The sequence below is a fragment of the Gavialis gangeticus genome, unplaced genomic scaffold (assembly GCF_001723915.1).
Source record: "Gavialis gangeticus isolate Ggan-Ray unplaced genomic scaffold, GavGan_comp1, whole genome shotgun sequence".
Classification (NCBI taxonomy): domain Eukaryota; kingdom Metazoa; phylum Chordata; order Crocodylia; family Gavialidae; genus Gavialis; species Gavialis gangeticus.
Window position 1 is genome coordinate 32211053 of NW_017729026.1, and position 16130 is coordinate 32227182.

At 39.5% G+C, this 16130-nt stretch overlaps 1 protein-coding gene across 6 annotated transcripts in view; it reads right to left on the bottom strand.

Annotated features, from left to right (window-relative positions):
• PRDM1 (PR/SET domain 1) overlaps positions 1-16130 on the bottom strand; it is a 143402-nt gene that overhangs the window by 17289 nt on the left and 109983 nt on the right. For 3 of the 6 annotated variants that reach the window (XM_019520155.1, XM_019520150.1, XM_019520154.1), the window contains one exon: positions 3925-4173. In XM_019520155.1, the coding sequence (XP_019375700.1) occupies positions 3925-4173 (249 nt within the window). Of the gene's footprint in view, positions 1-3924; positions 4174-4426; positions 4503-5692; positions 6090-14604; positions 14785-16130 lie in introns of those variants that run through there. The other 3 variants (XM_019520151.1, XM_019520152.1, XM_019520153.1) reach the window with 3 other exon arrangements.

Here is a 16130-nt window from a genome sequence, read left to right on the forward strand (position 1 = left end):
AAACACAAATCATTGCAACTGTGGTAGCATCTCCATGACATGCATAAGACATGGTACTACAGGGCTAAAAGAGTTCAAATACTTCTGGCATACTTGGTGTATGACAAAATGAACACTATCCATTCAAGCTAAAAGAACCACGTTTTTGGCATTTAGGGTGAGGTAACTGCTTCGCTGAAAGTAGCAAGCTGTGAAGTCTCCAACAGTCAGGTCCGATATTATAGGTAACAAAACCACGGCGCTATTTTGACTGGTACTGCGTATGTGTAAGTCAAAGAATTGACTTTCTACTCTGCTTGAGCTCAAGTATGTTCAAAAGTCTATTAAAATGCAGTGTTCACCTAACCCAGGAAGAAAACACCACTGGAACTGACCAGGGTCCTAATGAATTACTGCTGGGGCAAGGCTGCTGTATGCCTTCTATAAACACATCAGTGAGAAGTTGAAAAGCTTCAACACTTTCATGCTTCATCTACCCCCACAGAAGCCATTCTACTGGATGCTTTATGGGCAGCACTGACCCCCCTGCCATTTCAGCGTATCTGTCTCTGTCAGCAGGCTGGGTCACAGAGCACATCCTGACAAGTCATGGCTCCCAGACAAAAAACAGTATTCCTTAGGTTCTCATTTTGATATTAAAAAGGAATAAAGAAGTATAAATGCTTATCAGTGGCAGAGAGAACTGCACAATAATGAATATCCATTCTGAGGAAACGAAGCCCATGTAAATGAAGCTAACGAACTGTATTTTTCACCTTCTTTCTACACTCTATTTTAAGCACAACAGCATTTTCCAAAGATAAATCTGGAGTGGGTATCCTGTGTGTTGGGGCTGAGTTATTTTCTTTCAATTACTAGTCATATATTTGTCTCAGTTCCACAGAACTGATTCTTGTTTGTATGAAACAAAACTGAACATTTCTACCAAATCGACTAGAAGAAAACCGAGGCTGAATCAAGTTCTGCAGCCTGCCATTTACTTTTTAAAGGGATGTTCAGATTTATTTCTACTATACATAATTAAGGAGGAAACAAAATGGCTTCAGAGAATTATCTCTAAAAAAAAGGCGTGTGTGAAGTTAGCAAGCTATACTTTTTTAACAGTATTGGTCTAATGCTAGTCCCTGTCAGGAGAAGCCTTAGTATAGAAAAGACTGCATACAGAATCTAATACTACATGTAATGGGTTTTCAACACTTACACTTCTCTATGTGCTTTTGAAAGGACAGGATAAGTGGTGTGTTAGGATCCCAAATATCTAGGCAGTATCCTATACTAGGAAGTGCTTCTGAGATTTTAAGCAGATGGAAGAGAAAGGAAATTCCTTAAAAAGCTGCTTGAAAATATTGATGTAAAAAGATTATTCACATCTATTATTGTAAAGTACATTTTTTATCACTGTTTTTCATATAGCTTTCATTAAGTACCAAAATGAAGCAAAAGTGACCTGACATATTTAAAAAAAACATAGAATCCTTCAAGTAAATCTAACTGCTTTAACTGTTAAGAGCAGAAGCAATTCATTAAAAAAAATGCTGATGCATATTGTGAGTTCATAATGAAAAATGTGTCCTTCAGAAAAATCCCCCAGCCAAGTCCAAGAACAAACAAGAGCATGATGCGTCATGGAATCTCTTGCTGTTTCAATAAATCTTTGAAAGGAGTTACGGGATTAGCAAAGTTAAAAGATTCATGCTCAGAAAACAAAAACAAAACAAAACATGCGTACACCACAGTAGTATTCCTACTCCCATGAGACATTCAACACGAAACACACATCTAATCCTGATACCATTGGTATTTCACAAGCCATCTACTGTCGACTTTTTGGCAATACATTGACTCAAGAATTCCAATCTTTCCTCAAAATGAAGCCACAATTATTTTCCCCCAAATTAACACGGAATACAATTTAGATGCATGCATATGCATCGAACCACCCACCCACACAGAACCTAAATCTTATCTCGCCCCTTTTCAAATCAAGAACAGCTATTAGAGTTATGCTGGTTTTACACTGCAGTAAGATCAGAGTCAAGCTCCCTTTATCTTGCTTCCTCCCTCCCACTGCTTGGGTTTGATCCTGTGAACACTTAGGCACACAAGCCATGTTATTAAAATTGGCAGCAGGACAAAGCAAACACTTAAAATGAGACAGAAAAAAATAGATTCAGAGTCTAAAAGTGGCCAGGATGAAAGTAATAAGGAATGTGCTATGCAATTATTTTACTTTCTTGACAAGTCAATAGGTGAGTACATTCCTATAAATTTAATTCTATGGCTTTAATAGAAGGGGACTACAGTATCAGTAGATTAAAATGATAGAAATCAAAAAGTTCCTCCTTTTTCTTACTACATGTGCTGCTCAGCACAAATACAACAGAATGGGGAACAAAAGAAGGATGTTCTATATTGAGGCTCCCTCTAGCAAAGGATCTAGATTGGTTATATTTTAAGAAGGAATTGGAAACTATTCAGCAACTGTAAAAAAATACTTCAAAGCTCGTAACAATCCTAAGCCAATTTACAGAGCTGAGCACTAGTGTAAGAAAATTATCAACTCCTACACACTGGTGTTTCCTAATACACCGCAGGGAATTTATAAAAAGTTTCTCTGATTTCTTATTGTGGCCACGATATTACATGGAGGTAACAAAGCAAAGAACTGGAGGAGCCAACATGTTACTGGCTATCTGTCTAGTAGTTAAGTAAATTGTCTTGCTACACGTTCAGTGTCATCAACAAAGAGAGAGTGTTTAAAAAGTATGGATCATAACATTGCATAGTATTACACAATGTTTAACTCACAAAACAAACAAGTTATTTGCATTTTCAATCTTTTTTAACATTCCTCCATTCAGTGGGGGAAGGAAGGTAAGATTTCACATGGATGTTTGATCTTATCCTGATCCCAAACCACTGTATGTTCTATGGGGTACTGTAGGACCAAATGCAGCTATGCCACTTTATACACAAATACAGCTATGCCACTGGAACTCAGCTCAAATGTCTGTACATGGGACTGAAAGAATAGACGTAGCACCATGGCACTTGTTTTGGGAGGATACACGAGAGAGAGAAGAATGTGCTTAAATTCCTTTTCAGATCTGTGGTCAGTGCATTTAGGCAGAGCAGCAGCACAGGTAATAGCTGCCATACCACAAGTCACAATACAAGGAGAAATGAAGGGTTGTCCCTAGGATTACTACCCTGTTGAACATCACACCTAGCGATAATAGCTATTGTATGTGAAGAAGTAAACACAAAAGCAATTGCTCATCCAGGCTCTTTTTTCTCCCCAGCCCTTCTGAAACAACAAAGACACATACCCGCTCCAGAGGCAGGCATAAAATATACTTGAATGTCCAGCTACGAGTAAAAGATACTGACCCAGATAAACAACAACTAGAGTAAGTCATGGAGACAATTTGTTATGTGATTCTTGCCGGTTTTACTACTACTTTATTTAATAGATGAGCAAGTGTTTTGAGATTTTAGGAAGTTAAAGTAAAGCAAGCTCATGTGAAGGGTAAAGCAATTTCATAACCAAAACCCAGAAATAATTAAATTCAGATCCAGGAATTTCTCTCTTTCTTTTAAAAGCTATTTATTGTACAACTGAGAAACTTCAAATCTCTGGGCCAGAGGCAATGAGCAGACTAGGAAAAAGAAATCTAAAAACTGGAACAAAAGACTGCCCTATACTTTAAACATGCATATTTGGACACACGCTGACTTATGCAAAGATTATACTGTTTGCTATTTGGTATGGAGTATCAAGTGATAGATGATTAGTTTTCCATTTCTTAATGAATAAAAGGATCTTTCTTCAAAGCCGCGGAATAGAAGTGTAAGCTAGTTATTCTTCACAGCACTGTGAATTGGCTGGCTAGCCCTAGCCTTCCCCAGCAAACTGCTGCTTACCTCTTTACAGTTTGATGCATATTTGAAAGTCAAGTTCCTTGGCAAGGAAGCCTCTGCCTGAGTTATGTTGCCTCCGTCAGTGCTAGGATCCCATGGGTGATCATTTACGATGTACGTGCACTTCTCTTCAAAATCAGCCTCTGTCCACAAAGTCATGTCAGCATCCTCCATGTTCATTTTCATTGTCCAGTCTGTCCCTTTTACAAGCAGTTTGAAACTCACAGAGTCCGAGCTACACTGTGTGGCAGCCTGGAAAAGAAGAAAACAACCTTTAATCCCCATTGTCCTTCAGTTTTTGTGGTTTCCTTTGAGACAGTGTGACTAATACTGTAGTCTGTGACACTTTAAAAGCGTATGCAGGATAGCTGGTACTGTTGAGTAATAGCCAAAAAAGCAGTAGAAGTAAAGCTGCTTTGACTGAAGCAATGTCTTAAAATGCCAGCCTTAGTAATAGGGATCCAGTGGAATGGGGGAAAATCCCAGAGACTGACAACTGCATTACCTTTCTCCAGATCCTTTCCTTAATGCCTCACAAGAGGAAGGGGGAAAAAAAATATTCCATGTCCAAGAGACTGTGGGGTCATGGCCGCAGGACCACTTAGTGCTTGTGGAAAAGCTGCCTCAGAAAAGTGTCACAAACAACAAGAGGAAGAGGAAGGAGCTGCTGTCTGCGTCTGAATAAAGCTAAAAATGGAAAGCGCATGTTGGAGGAGCGGAACCCAGCCTTGCCTTTTCCAAATGGGGAAGCCTGAACTTTCCCACCAGCTTTCAACACACAAACAACTTTCAAAACAACCTGGCCCCCCTCCTGACGTCGTCTTATCCTTTGGCAAAGAAGGCTGAGAAAGTCTACATCCTGCCAGCATCAGTGGAGGAACAGCCTTTCATAAACCACGGGAACATACTCCCTTGGACCAAAAAAAAAAAAAAAATTCTTATATGACTTTGACTTGGCTATCTCAAAACTTTAAGCTTGAAGGAATAAATTAAATCCCCATAAGAAAATTCTGCTGAGTCCTTGCCTGTTCCAAGACAGAAATGCTTTCAAATGATCAAACAGGTATTAAAACATATTTTGTTCCTAGAGGATACACAAAACTAAAAGCTTCTTTTTAAGCTGATAGGGGTCAAACACAAATCCAATTAAAAACATTTTTCCCTGTAAAATATCCAACTACTATAGAATTTCACCCTGGAGTTCCTCTTCTCTCCACCCCAATAAAAAAAGAGAGAGAGAGAAATTTCTGGGGAAAAGGATCAAGAACTCTGTCACTGTCTGATTCTCAGTTAAAATAAAACATCAGTTGACCCCACCGAGACTTCCTTTCTGGACAAAGTAGATGCACATTAGAATTCCAGTGGATGTCCTAGAGAGGGTCGAATACTTGCAAGAACAAAGTCTACTGCATTTTTGTTGCCTCAAAATATTTTGACAGATGTACACTGCAGTCTCTCACTACATCTAAAGGGTTGAAGATGTAGTGAGAGACTTCTTCATGCTTTGGTCTAACATACAGCAAAATTATCAGCTAACATACTTACTGAATTTGAATGTCAAGAGAAGAGGGAGGAAAAAAAACTAATAGTGAAACTCAAGTAAACTGACAGTTACATCTAGAAGTGAAAGAGTTAATACTACAATATTAGGTTTTCCAAAACTAAACACAGAAGACTCTAGGAAGAAACACTGCTACGTATTCCAAGTGTTCAGATGAACACAGGATAAGGTCAATTTTAGATCCAGAAAAAAAGGAATCGTGCTCCTTACCAAGGTCGAGTCCACAAATAATTCCAAACAGCAGCCCAGCGTTTAATGTAAGTCTCACTCATATCTACAGAGTAAACATCTCTTCTTCCTTCCACTTGCTGTTTTAGAGTACGACTGACTCACACCTAGAGAGTTAAGTCTTCTGGCTTGCGCTTTGCTCGCTCACTGGCTCGTTCTCCGTCAGACAGGTGCTGCTGCACTTACTGCTTTTGCCTCTCAGAAACACTGGAGGGCTGAGTGTTACAAGAATACTTTCAGTCTGTTAGCTAAACAGCTTGTTCCTTTCCCCTCCCTGTTCATATTAGCCACTCATCTGATTTACTCACAGTCACGGCTGCAGGGGTGGGGCTATACCTGTAACACAGAAACTCTGATCCAACCAAGGGGAATTTTCTTTTTTTCCTTTCTGCCCAAATTTCCCTGTTGGTTCACAGGAACATCAGCATTCCCTAACAGCCTGCTTTAGTTCCACAAGACCACCACCTATGACCTTAGTCATACGTTATCCAGTTTCTACTACAAATCCATTCATCGGCCACTTTTTTAAACTGTGAGTCTTAAGGACACAGTTACATGATTTTGCTGTCTGTCTTAATTAAAAAATGGGATGCCATTAAACCAGGAATTAAAGAACCACATTCAGATTACAAAATATAAAAAGCAGCTACTTAGAAGCTTCTAACAAAAAGCTGAACAATTGCGGGATGTTGTCTGATACAATTCAAGGATCTCAGGATACAGAATAAATAAAGGGTATAGATTATCCTAGATCTCAGGATGTAGATGATTTCTTACAAAAGGAGAAGGCTACAAAGTTAATTCCTTGTTTAAACTGCTTCTTACTGATATTTATTAAATATCACTTATCTCATGTGGCAGCTTCCTCTGCCCTTCAGGTAAAAAAGTGGGAAGCTCATTAGATACATGTAATATGGCCCACATTTAAAAACTTCACATACCAAAGTTTGTACAGTCCACAAAATATGTTTCAGCACTAAACTCATGTTTGACAATATTTTGACTGCTCACTTAAGAGCGTACTGGTAATTGAAGGAGGACTGGAATAGTAATTAGTGAGCCCTGAGCTCGTCAATTTTTTTCCTCCAATCCAAGTCAGTGTGTTGGCTGAAGGAAGGACATCCTGTGATGATGGCATACAATGTCCTGTTTGTTTATTATTAAGAGCATTCCTGCTTCTCATTACAAAACAACCAGATGCCTTACTTCCTTCAGTGGTCCTGTATCTTCACTAAGGAATCTTCCAGTTCAAGAGAAACAATGATGCACAATTCCATTTATAGCCAGCAGCCCAATTACAAACCGTAGTTGGTTTACTGAAGAGCAAGTCTCCTGCTTTTCCTTCTTGCCTCATATCTTTAGACATATTTATAATTTCTTTCCTCTTGGTTACCATGTACCTGATTTCTTTTCCTAAATGCATGCTGATAAGTATAGGCCTATTTGGGTGTTTCATATTTATTTACAGAAAAACACAGTGGTTTATAAAACCAGATGTGTGTCTTTGAAGTGTCCACAATCTGCTCCCCCTACCTTTTATGCCCTTCTCCCCAGTGCTGACAATAAAGAAGGGTGAATGGGATTATTTGTCCCTGTAGGTTTTGCCATGCTGAGAATAGCATATCTTTTTAAAGACCTTTTGTATGTTCTAACCCAGAAGTCATCACACCACTGGACATAAGTAGGGCATCTCCTGCATTTGAGTGTCCTGACTTAACTGCTGCAAGTGTGTCATTCCACAGGAGAGGTGGCAACCGGGCTGGCACTGATGGGTATAAGCATAATTGGATATACAGGGTAAAAGCTAGGCACATACAAAAGGAGGTCTAGGGAGGTTATGAAGTGGGTAGAAGCATTTATTAAACAAGAGAAATCCAGCCTACTTGATTGGGTAATTAGCTGATGCTGAGTCACACCACATCGAGCAGAAAAACAACGTAGTCATACTGAACGCGATTCTTCTACTAAAAAATTGTCTCACTTTGAGGTGCAGATGTTTCAGAACTTTTCACTTCCCCGTTAGCAAAAAAAGAACCTGTGTGTTGTGACGAAGGGTTTTTAAACCTGAAAGCTTGCTAAAAAAATTTTTCCAACTATTTAAGTTGGTCTAATAAAAGATCAGTTTCACCCAAAAAATCTTGGAACACAGAATTCAAGTGCTGATCAATTAAATGTGAAGGAAAACTGGGGACAGATAAGTCTGCCTCTCAAGGAACTGAGGCCGTCTTTTTGGTATGGGAGAGGGAGGGGAAAAATTGGTTAAAATTAAATATTATTTAGACAATAGGAGGATGCCAGTGCTCCAACTCAGAACTGGTGGAACTTATGGCAAATGCAAACTTCAAATAGCTTTGGGCCACTCTACAAGGCAACCCTGAAAATTAGCTCCAGGTGTTCTAGCAGGGGTAAAAAAAGCCTGAGAGCAGAACTACAGTAGTTTAGGGGATGGATTTCACTTTCATGTAGGTCTTGTCCTAATGAAGTTTGATCTGGAATAAAACTAAATAAGGTTCCCAGGAAAACAGAGATGGATGCAGACACAAATTATAAAGGTTCTGTATTAAGGTAACAAGCATGAGGAAAATTTACCGTTGGAAAAAAGAGAGAGAGCGAGAGAGATTGACCTTCTGACCTTTCTTCCTATAGAGAAACATTAAAAAAAAAAGTCTTATTCGATTGGCGGTTTGCTGCTCGCATGCAGAAATCTTTCATAGCAATAGCTGCTATTGTCTGGAATTTGCAATCTCAAAATGTTGTTCATTTCAAAAAGAACTCTTTTAGTCATATTTTCATTTTTTCTTTCTTGCTCATAGAAAACCTCAATTACCTTATTAATCAGCATTTCTCAGGCTGATCTCTTCTGCAGCAGCTTTCAGCCTGGCAACAAATCATGAATGGCCCTAACAGCTCTGATCTTAGAAATCCCCATCCATTTCCTTTGATGCTATCACCACTTCAGCTCAACAACAAGCTGATGCTACTCAGCTTCAGCTGCTGTTGCGATATTTTCTCTGTGCCTTCGAGAATTGTAATTGTAAGGGAACAGAGAGGGAGGGGAGCTGGCTCCAATAGCTGAAACTTCTTTAGAAAGTTGTAGGGGAGATAAAATGCACAGAGAAGATAAAAGCAGTCTCATTTTCACATCCGCCCCTTCCTTACCCAAACAAGGTCAGTGGCAGACTGACCACATCAATAGTATTAACCAGACCCACCCTCATTTCCCACTTCCTCTATGTAGGCATCTTTATACTGGTTGACATTTGGGGACCAGTTGTGGTCACTACTCTGAGAGAGAAGGTACTGTGTTTTATACCCCTACACATCTCCTACATGTTGCCTTTGAAATAAGGCCCCCAAAAGAACTTTCTTCAAATTGAGGTTGCCATTCCTTTCAGACTTCCCCATTTTTGTCCACATTTTTGAAAACCTGGCCAGAAGCTAATTCAAAGAAAAGAAGGCCAGCCACCACACAGTAACATCTGCAACAGTTAAAAACCTTCAACTTGCAATGCACAACTTCCTGGCCTTTGTGAAAAACAACCTATACATTTCAAATTTGATTTCAGAGGCTTTGCATATCCTAGACTGCTTCAATGTGATGATGCACATAAGGAGAGAAATTAGGCTATTCCGAATATTTTTGCAAGGACATTTTAAACTAATACTTCCAGCTTTCAGGGACTGCCTTTAATTAAGATTACCCTGCTTATTACCTCATAGTACTTCCCAATTCCTCCACATTTATGTTTCTCTCTCCTGTACAAGAGTAGGTCTGTTTGTTGTTCTCTCTGCTACAGCATAGTTTTAAGTCTGACTCTCCCTCTCTAAATGTTCCTTTACACCTGTTAAAACCTACCATAAGTTATTTTTCCTTGGCTGTCTTATTTAAACAAAATATCATTCAGGTTACTTAGGATCAATTCAAAGGGATCCTCCCCTCAGCTCTAGGGGAAAAATGTTCCTCCTAAGACAAACTTCTGTGTGTGGAAAGAGATTTGAGGCAGAGGGCAAGAATTATCTGTGAAATGTATTCCTCTTTGCTTCTCTTTGGCACAGGCAGTAGAATGACAACAAGATGGTCTAAGCAACTTTTCTTTTTTGCCAGGAGTGTCAAAGATACAGCCCACAGGTCTGATATTACCTGTGAAGCCCTATCATCGGGTGCTGCTTGTGGGTCTTGGATGGACCTGCATGCCATGCTGCATGCAGCATGCCCATGACCAGTATGCATATCACATACAGCATGCTCTGGCCTCTGCCCCAGCCCCAAACACTGCATGCTATATGTGGGCCTGGTCCAGGGCACATGCTCCATGCAGCCAGCCCAAAAATGTGCACTGGATCCAGCATATGGGATTGGTTTGTGCTCTATGGGCTGGCCCTGCACCACTCCAGCCTATGGGGCCTAATGAGTTTGATACCCCTGTCTTATGCAAACAGGGTTTTGTGAAATAAGCTAGAGGAAAGGCTTTGCCTTCTCACTTCTGTTTTCAGATAGAGAGAGGGAAATGTATTTCTTGGGGGCAGGGAAGGATTAAATGTAAGGAGTCACCTACATATCCCTCATGGGAAGAAAGATGCATCACAGAAAGTCACATACATGCGGGTACTTGTCACAGGCCAACTCCCCACCACAAATCTGTAGTCTCTGGAGAGAGAGAGGACAGCTCCTGGCCGAGCGCTAAGAGTTTTGTGCTAATACATTTTTGTTTACTTTGCACATACTTGCAAGCCCCAATTTTGTGTTTTGCATAAAAATCTGAGATGTCGCTGCATCAAAATTCAAGATTTAGAATATTTTAGCCACATCCACCTACCCTAAAAAAACAAGGCCCAGCTTTCCTTGGAAAAAAAAATCTTCAGATTTTAGGATATAATCACCAAAAATATGCCCATTTTCAAATTACTGCCAATAAATAATCCGTTCCTTGCAAGGAATTTTCAGATGACTATTTCATACATGTCAATCTACAGTCTCCTCATAAATATCTCAGACAACAAAGCCATCTTGTGTGTATTGCACGATTTCAGCCTGAGAGACCTTTCCTAACTTTATGGAGCTTTTTGCAGTATTTCTCCCACAAATCTCTCAGTTACTAAGAGTGATTTGAACCACAGTGCTGTGTAGCCAAGGTTTCCTTCCTGCACAATTTTGTTTCCATTTAAAATCCTGTTTATGCAGCCAGACACTGTGAATGTGCTAGAGAACACGAGATTCATTCTTTTTCAAGTCAGTGGGGGCCCCTCTGCTTTCATGGAACTTGACACCAGGTGAAGATCTGGTCCACAGACCACATTACAAAACAGGTTATCAAAAAGACATGCACCATACAGAAGCTTAAAGCCAAATGAAGACACGTGTGATTGAAGGGCTCTGGAGGATCAAGTATGGGCATCAAATTTAATACCATACGGGGATATGGAAAAGATGGAACTTGCACTTCCTGTTTACTTTTTAGAGTATGGTTATCACTTCATATCTGACAGTGGTAAAATTACAGACTTTTCATACCTCTGCATTTGGTGTGTCTAGGGTAGGGAGAGAAGAATTCATCTGCTGTTCAACACAGCTGCTCATTAAATAGATGACATTTTATCCTTCTTTAAAAGTTGTAATGTTTACTTTGTAAAACCCAGGAAAGCCCTTAAAATACAGATAGCAGAGAGACTCTTAAACCATGTGTCCTTGCTTATCTCCTCTTTATCAACAGACTATTGTTTCCTGATGGGACTCATTGGGGAAAGGGGGTTAATGTTAAATAGGCATCTCTCAGTTCCCCTAAAGGAATACTGCTGCTGACAGAAGAGCAACACCGGCCTCTCAGCTACTTCCTGCAGAATTCAACAAATCAAAGCGGAAAAACAAGGGCTGAAGCCACTTTTTCTGGTCTCCCAAAACAACTGGTTTTAAAGAAAGACATTGTCCTTAGGAGAGATAATCCCACAATAGAGAGTCCATTAGAGGTATTAAGGCATTGGCAGCGGCCTGATATGCAAGAAGGGCTCTGTCCTGACAATAGACAATTAAAGCTGATAAATCTGCACTACTTGTTGCTGTTCTAATTCCTGGTAATTGTATGCTACTTGTCCCTGCCTCCTGCGTGCAGGGATGAAGCATGCTTCTTTAATCTCTGGAGTACCTGACCTACTTCCTATGTGGTCTTTTCAGGACCTGTTTTCTTCCCATCTGGACCTCTTTGCTCCTCCTCCTCCTTTGCTTCCCCTCCCTTAAGCAGTAAGGAGGTTACTGGTGAGGGCAAGGAAAACATCAGAACGCAGCAGCCAGATCAATAATTCTGAAGCTCCAGACAATGCACTAATCTGCAATAACAGCTAATCATGCTCAATTTGGCACACCAGTGATTAAACTGTACTTTTCATTAGGCTCTATGAGTAGAGCAGACGCACGCTGGTAATTCAAATAGCTGTATTAAGAGTAGCTGCCAAACTTGCATGTACTTTTGTGTTTGTAGCTGCTGCCTCGGTAATTTTGTCACTGTTAGCAAAGTGAATGCCTTTGAGGACACAACTCAGACTTGTCTGTTTTGGGTGGGGAGAGAGCAGAAAGAGAGTCTACTTCAAGAAGTTATGCTGGATGCAGAAATCCCTGGGAGAAATTTCATAGGATGAGCTATACAGGATGTCAGCCAAGAGGATCATTAACAGTTCGGTTTATATGGTATAGTCAGCATTCATAATTTTATCATAACTTCATGGTATTTGGTGTTTCTCTAAAAAGTCTTAGCTCCTAGAACTGTGCTATTGCAAGCACCTCATTTAAAAAAAAAAAGAGAGATTCTGGCTGTTAGGGTGGCAGACAAATCTTTTAGAGAAACGTTAGAATCAAAAGCCGGAAACCAAATAAATAAAAAAATAAAGAAAAAAACCCCCAAATATTTTTTCAGCCCATCTCATGATTTTTTTTAGGTTTGACTCATGCTTCTTGAATGCTTGAGACTGGCAACACTACCTCTGGCTCTGACATCTATAAAGTTATTACACTGTACACATCATTTTGATAATGACCTTCCACTCACCCACATAGAGTCGGTTTCTGCTTCACAACCGTTTCCTCTGATTAAAATTATGTCTAGTGAATCCTCTCTGCTTCATCTTTACAAACAACCTTGATGGCCTTACTCAAAAGTTTACCACAATCTATGCAAAACATAGCACTAAATTCCAGAACTCCTAGCAGCCGACCCCATGCACTCAGGGGTCTCTCTCTGTTTAACTTTAGCTTATCAGCCTTGTATTAATGTGAATGTGTTAAAACTGGAATCTAGGTTATGCTTTATTAAAAAAAAAAGGAACAAACCTTAGTATGTTTCGGGAAAACATCAATTCCGCTATTAATATTGATTCCTAATGCATTTGGAACCCACTTGAAATAAATCAGCAAAGTCCTATTCCTGACAGCAATTGCTTAGGAAACAACCACTTTCATATGTCGATGCCTTCCCTATTGCTTGGAATCTCATACCAAGTTCAAAACATACCAGAAGCCACCACAAAATAATGCATTTCATCCTACCAAAACAAATACAAAGTCCTCGATACTGCAGCTAGGATACTGCATATGTCCTTTTTAGTTTATCAATTTAGTGTATGAGGCTGCAATAACAAATAAAACGCCCCCCCAAGAAGTGGGGCAGCAGCAGATTGCAGAACAGAAAGCTCTAAATCTTTTGTTTCCCTGTACAGTAACAATTGGGCTTTGCAAAGACAACAGACTCTTCAGACTGGAATCCAAATCAGTCCTTCTATTAAGGGCCTGCCAACTGCTAGTTAGAATGGTAACAAAATATTGCAGATAATTCACTTTTCATGATAAAGCAAAAACAAGCAGGAGTGCATACCCAGCAAGGGGCTCAACTGATAAAAACTGTGTCAAACTCAAACCATTTGTCAACTAGGGAGGGAGGGAGGGAGGGAGGGGGGAAAGCTGAAAGATGGGCTCAGGAAGTAGATTTATCTGGTACAACACATTAACTAGTATAAATACTAAAGAAAAAGTAAACACATTTACCCAGCAGTATCTCCCCCAAGTAAAGAAAAAACTAAGTCCCAAACGTAGCCATGTAGCCCCTCCACTGTCCCATCTACAACAACCACCACATTTTTCTTCTCTGACACGTATGATAGTTTCACTTAATTCATGGCACAAAAAGAGTTTATTAAAACCATTCAGTATCATTAAAACAGTAGAATAACAACCCTTCTGTTTGAATTTCCTTCCTCCCCTCAATATTCAAAGAAATAAATCAGCCTTGGTAGCAAACAAGCAAGTTATCAAACCCTGAGGTGGTCACAAAGTTGTTATACAATACCTTATTCTGACAGCCTCAGCAGAACCCTATGCCTGACGATGGGTGTTTGTGCCCGAAAGCTTGCAAAGAACAATTTTTCCAACTATTTAGTTGGTCTAATAAAATATATCGGATTTACCCAAAGAACCTTGTCAGCCAAAATACTGCTTTCAGTCTGGAAGTTCTTAAGAAAAAGTGCAGCCATGCAACACTATTCAGGCACACTTTGGTACTTCTCCCAGTAATGTCATGTAGGAACACTCAACTAACAGATACAATAAGAGAAATCATTACCGTTCTGTAGTGTATTATTTCTTCACTTTAGTAACATGACAATAAGAACAAAAAATAGCTAAAAGGAATCTAGAAAGCCAGTACTGATACCTAGTTTTGCATACATAAAACTCATCTTGACAGCTCAGTAACATCAAAAGATAGAATACCACATCACTTAACAGCCCTTTCTAATATGAAGCTAAAGATTAAACTAAGGAAATAACATTGAAATCAGTAGTCAGCCACATGCCAAAAAAAATTACTTAAAGCATAAAGGCAAATAGAGAACATTTCTTTGTTTAGCTGTACCTCCATGTATCCACACAGAACAGGTTCCCACACACCAGTTGCTGCATCCCAGGATTTTAGTCCATATGGAATGTCCCTCTGTCATTCACTCACTCACTCACTCACTCTCTCACACACACACACACGCATGCACATCCGCATGCTACACCCGCTCCTTTACTCAAGCACACATTCTCATCTAACCTTCCCTGGAATGGTTCCTAGGATTTTAGAATTTCCTCTTGCAAGCAGATTCCTCCTCCCCTTCCCACCCACTCCACCCCATTCTGTAATTAGGCTTAACGAGAGCAATTAACAAAACAAACTCCCCTCTGCCTGGTAGCATGATAATTCTGATTGTCACAATGTTTTAAGGTGTGCAAAGCTGTTTAAAATAAAGAGAAACTGAAAAATCAAGATTACACAAAACATATTTTGCACCTACTTTACCCTTTTCATTACACATTTTATTACACAAGTTTTACTTTACCCTTTCTATGCACACGGATTTACTGAATGCTACTTTTAAATTTAAAAGAATACACACTGAACATTAGAGTTAAAAATATGAATTGTTCTGACTGTAATCTATATCAGTCCTTCTACTAAGGGTCTTTCAACTGATAGTTAGAAAGGTAACATGTTGCAGATAATTCACTTCTGCTGATAAAGCAAAAAAAAGCAGGTATGGGCACCTATTTATCATTGCACAGTTGCTTAGTTATTATATACATTAACATGCATTACAGAACACATTTTTCTGCACTGAACTATCCAGTGCCACTAAGAAGATACAGTGAGATATAAAGTATGTCATTAATACGTTTCTATTTGTTTGTACAGGCATACCTCGTTTTATTGCGCTTCACTTTATTGCGCTTCTCAGATATTGCGTTTTTACAAATTGAAGATTTGTGGCAACCCTGCGTCGAGCAAGTCTATCGGCACCATTTTTCCATCGACGCCATTTTTCCAACAGCATTGGCTCACTTCGTGTCTCTGTGTCACATTTTGGTAATTCTCGCAATATTAAGAACATTCGTGATTCATGGGAGGAGGTCAAAATATCAACATTAACAGGAGTTTGGAAGAAGTTGATTCCAACCCTCATGGATGACTTTGAGGGGTTCAAGACTTCAGTGGAGGAAGTAACTGCAGATGTGGTGGAAATAGCAAGAGAACTAGAATTAGAAGTGGAGCCTGAAGATGTGACTGAATTGCTGCAATCTCATGATAAAACTTTAACGGATGAGGAGTTGCTTCTTATGGATGAGCAAAGAAAGTGGTTTCTTGAGATGGAATCTACTCCTGGTGAAGATGCTGTGAACATTGTTGAAATGACAACAAAGGATTTAGAATATTACATAAACTTAATTGATGAAGCAGCGGCAGGGTTTGAGAGGATTGACTCCAGTTTTGAAAGAAGTTCTATGGTGGGTAAAACGCTATCAAACAGCATCGCATGCTACAGAAAAACCTTTCGTGAAAGAAAGAGTCAATCGATACGGCAAACTTCATTGTTGTCTTATTTTAAGAAATTGCCACAG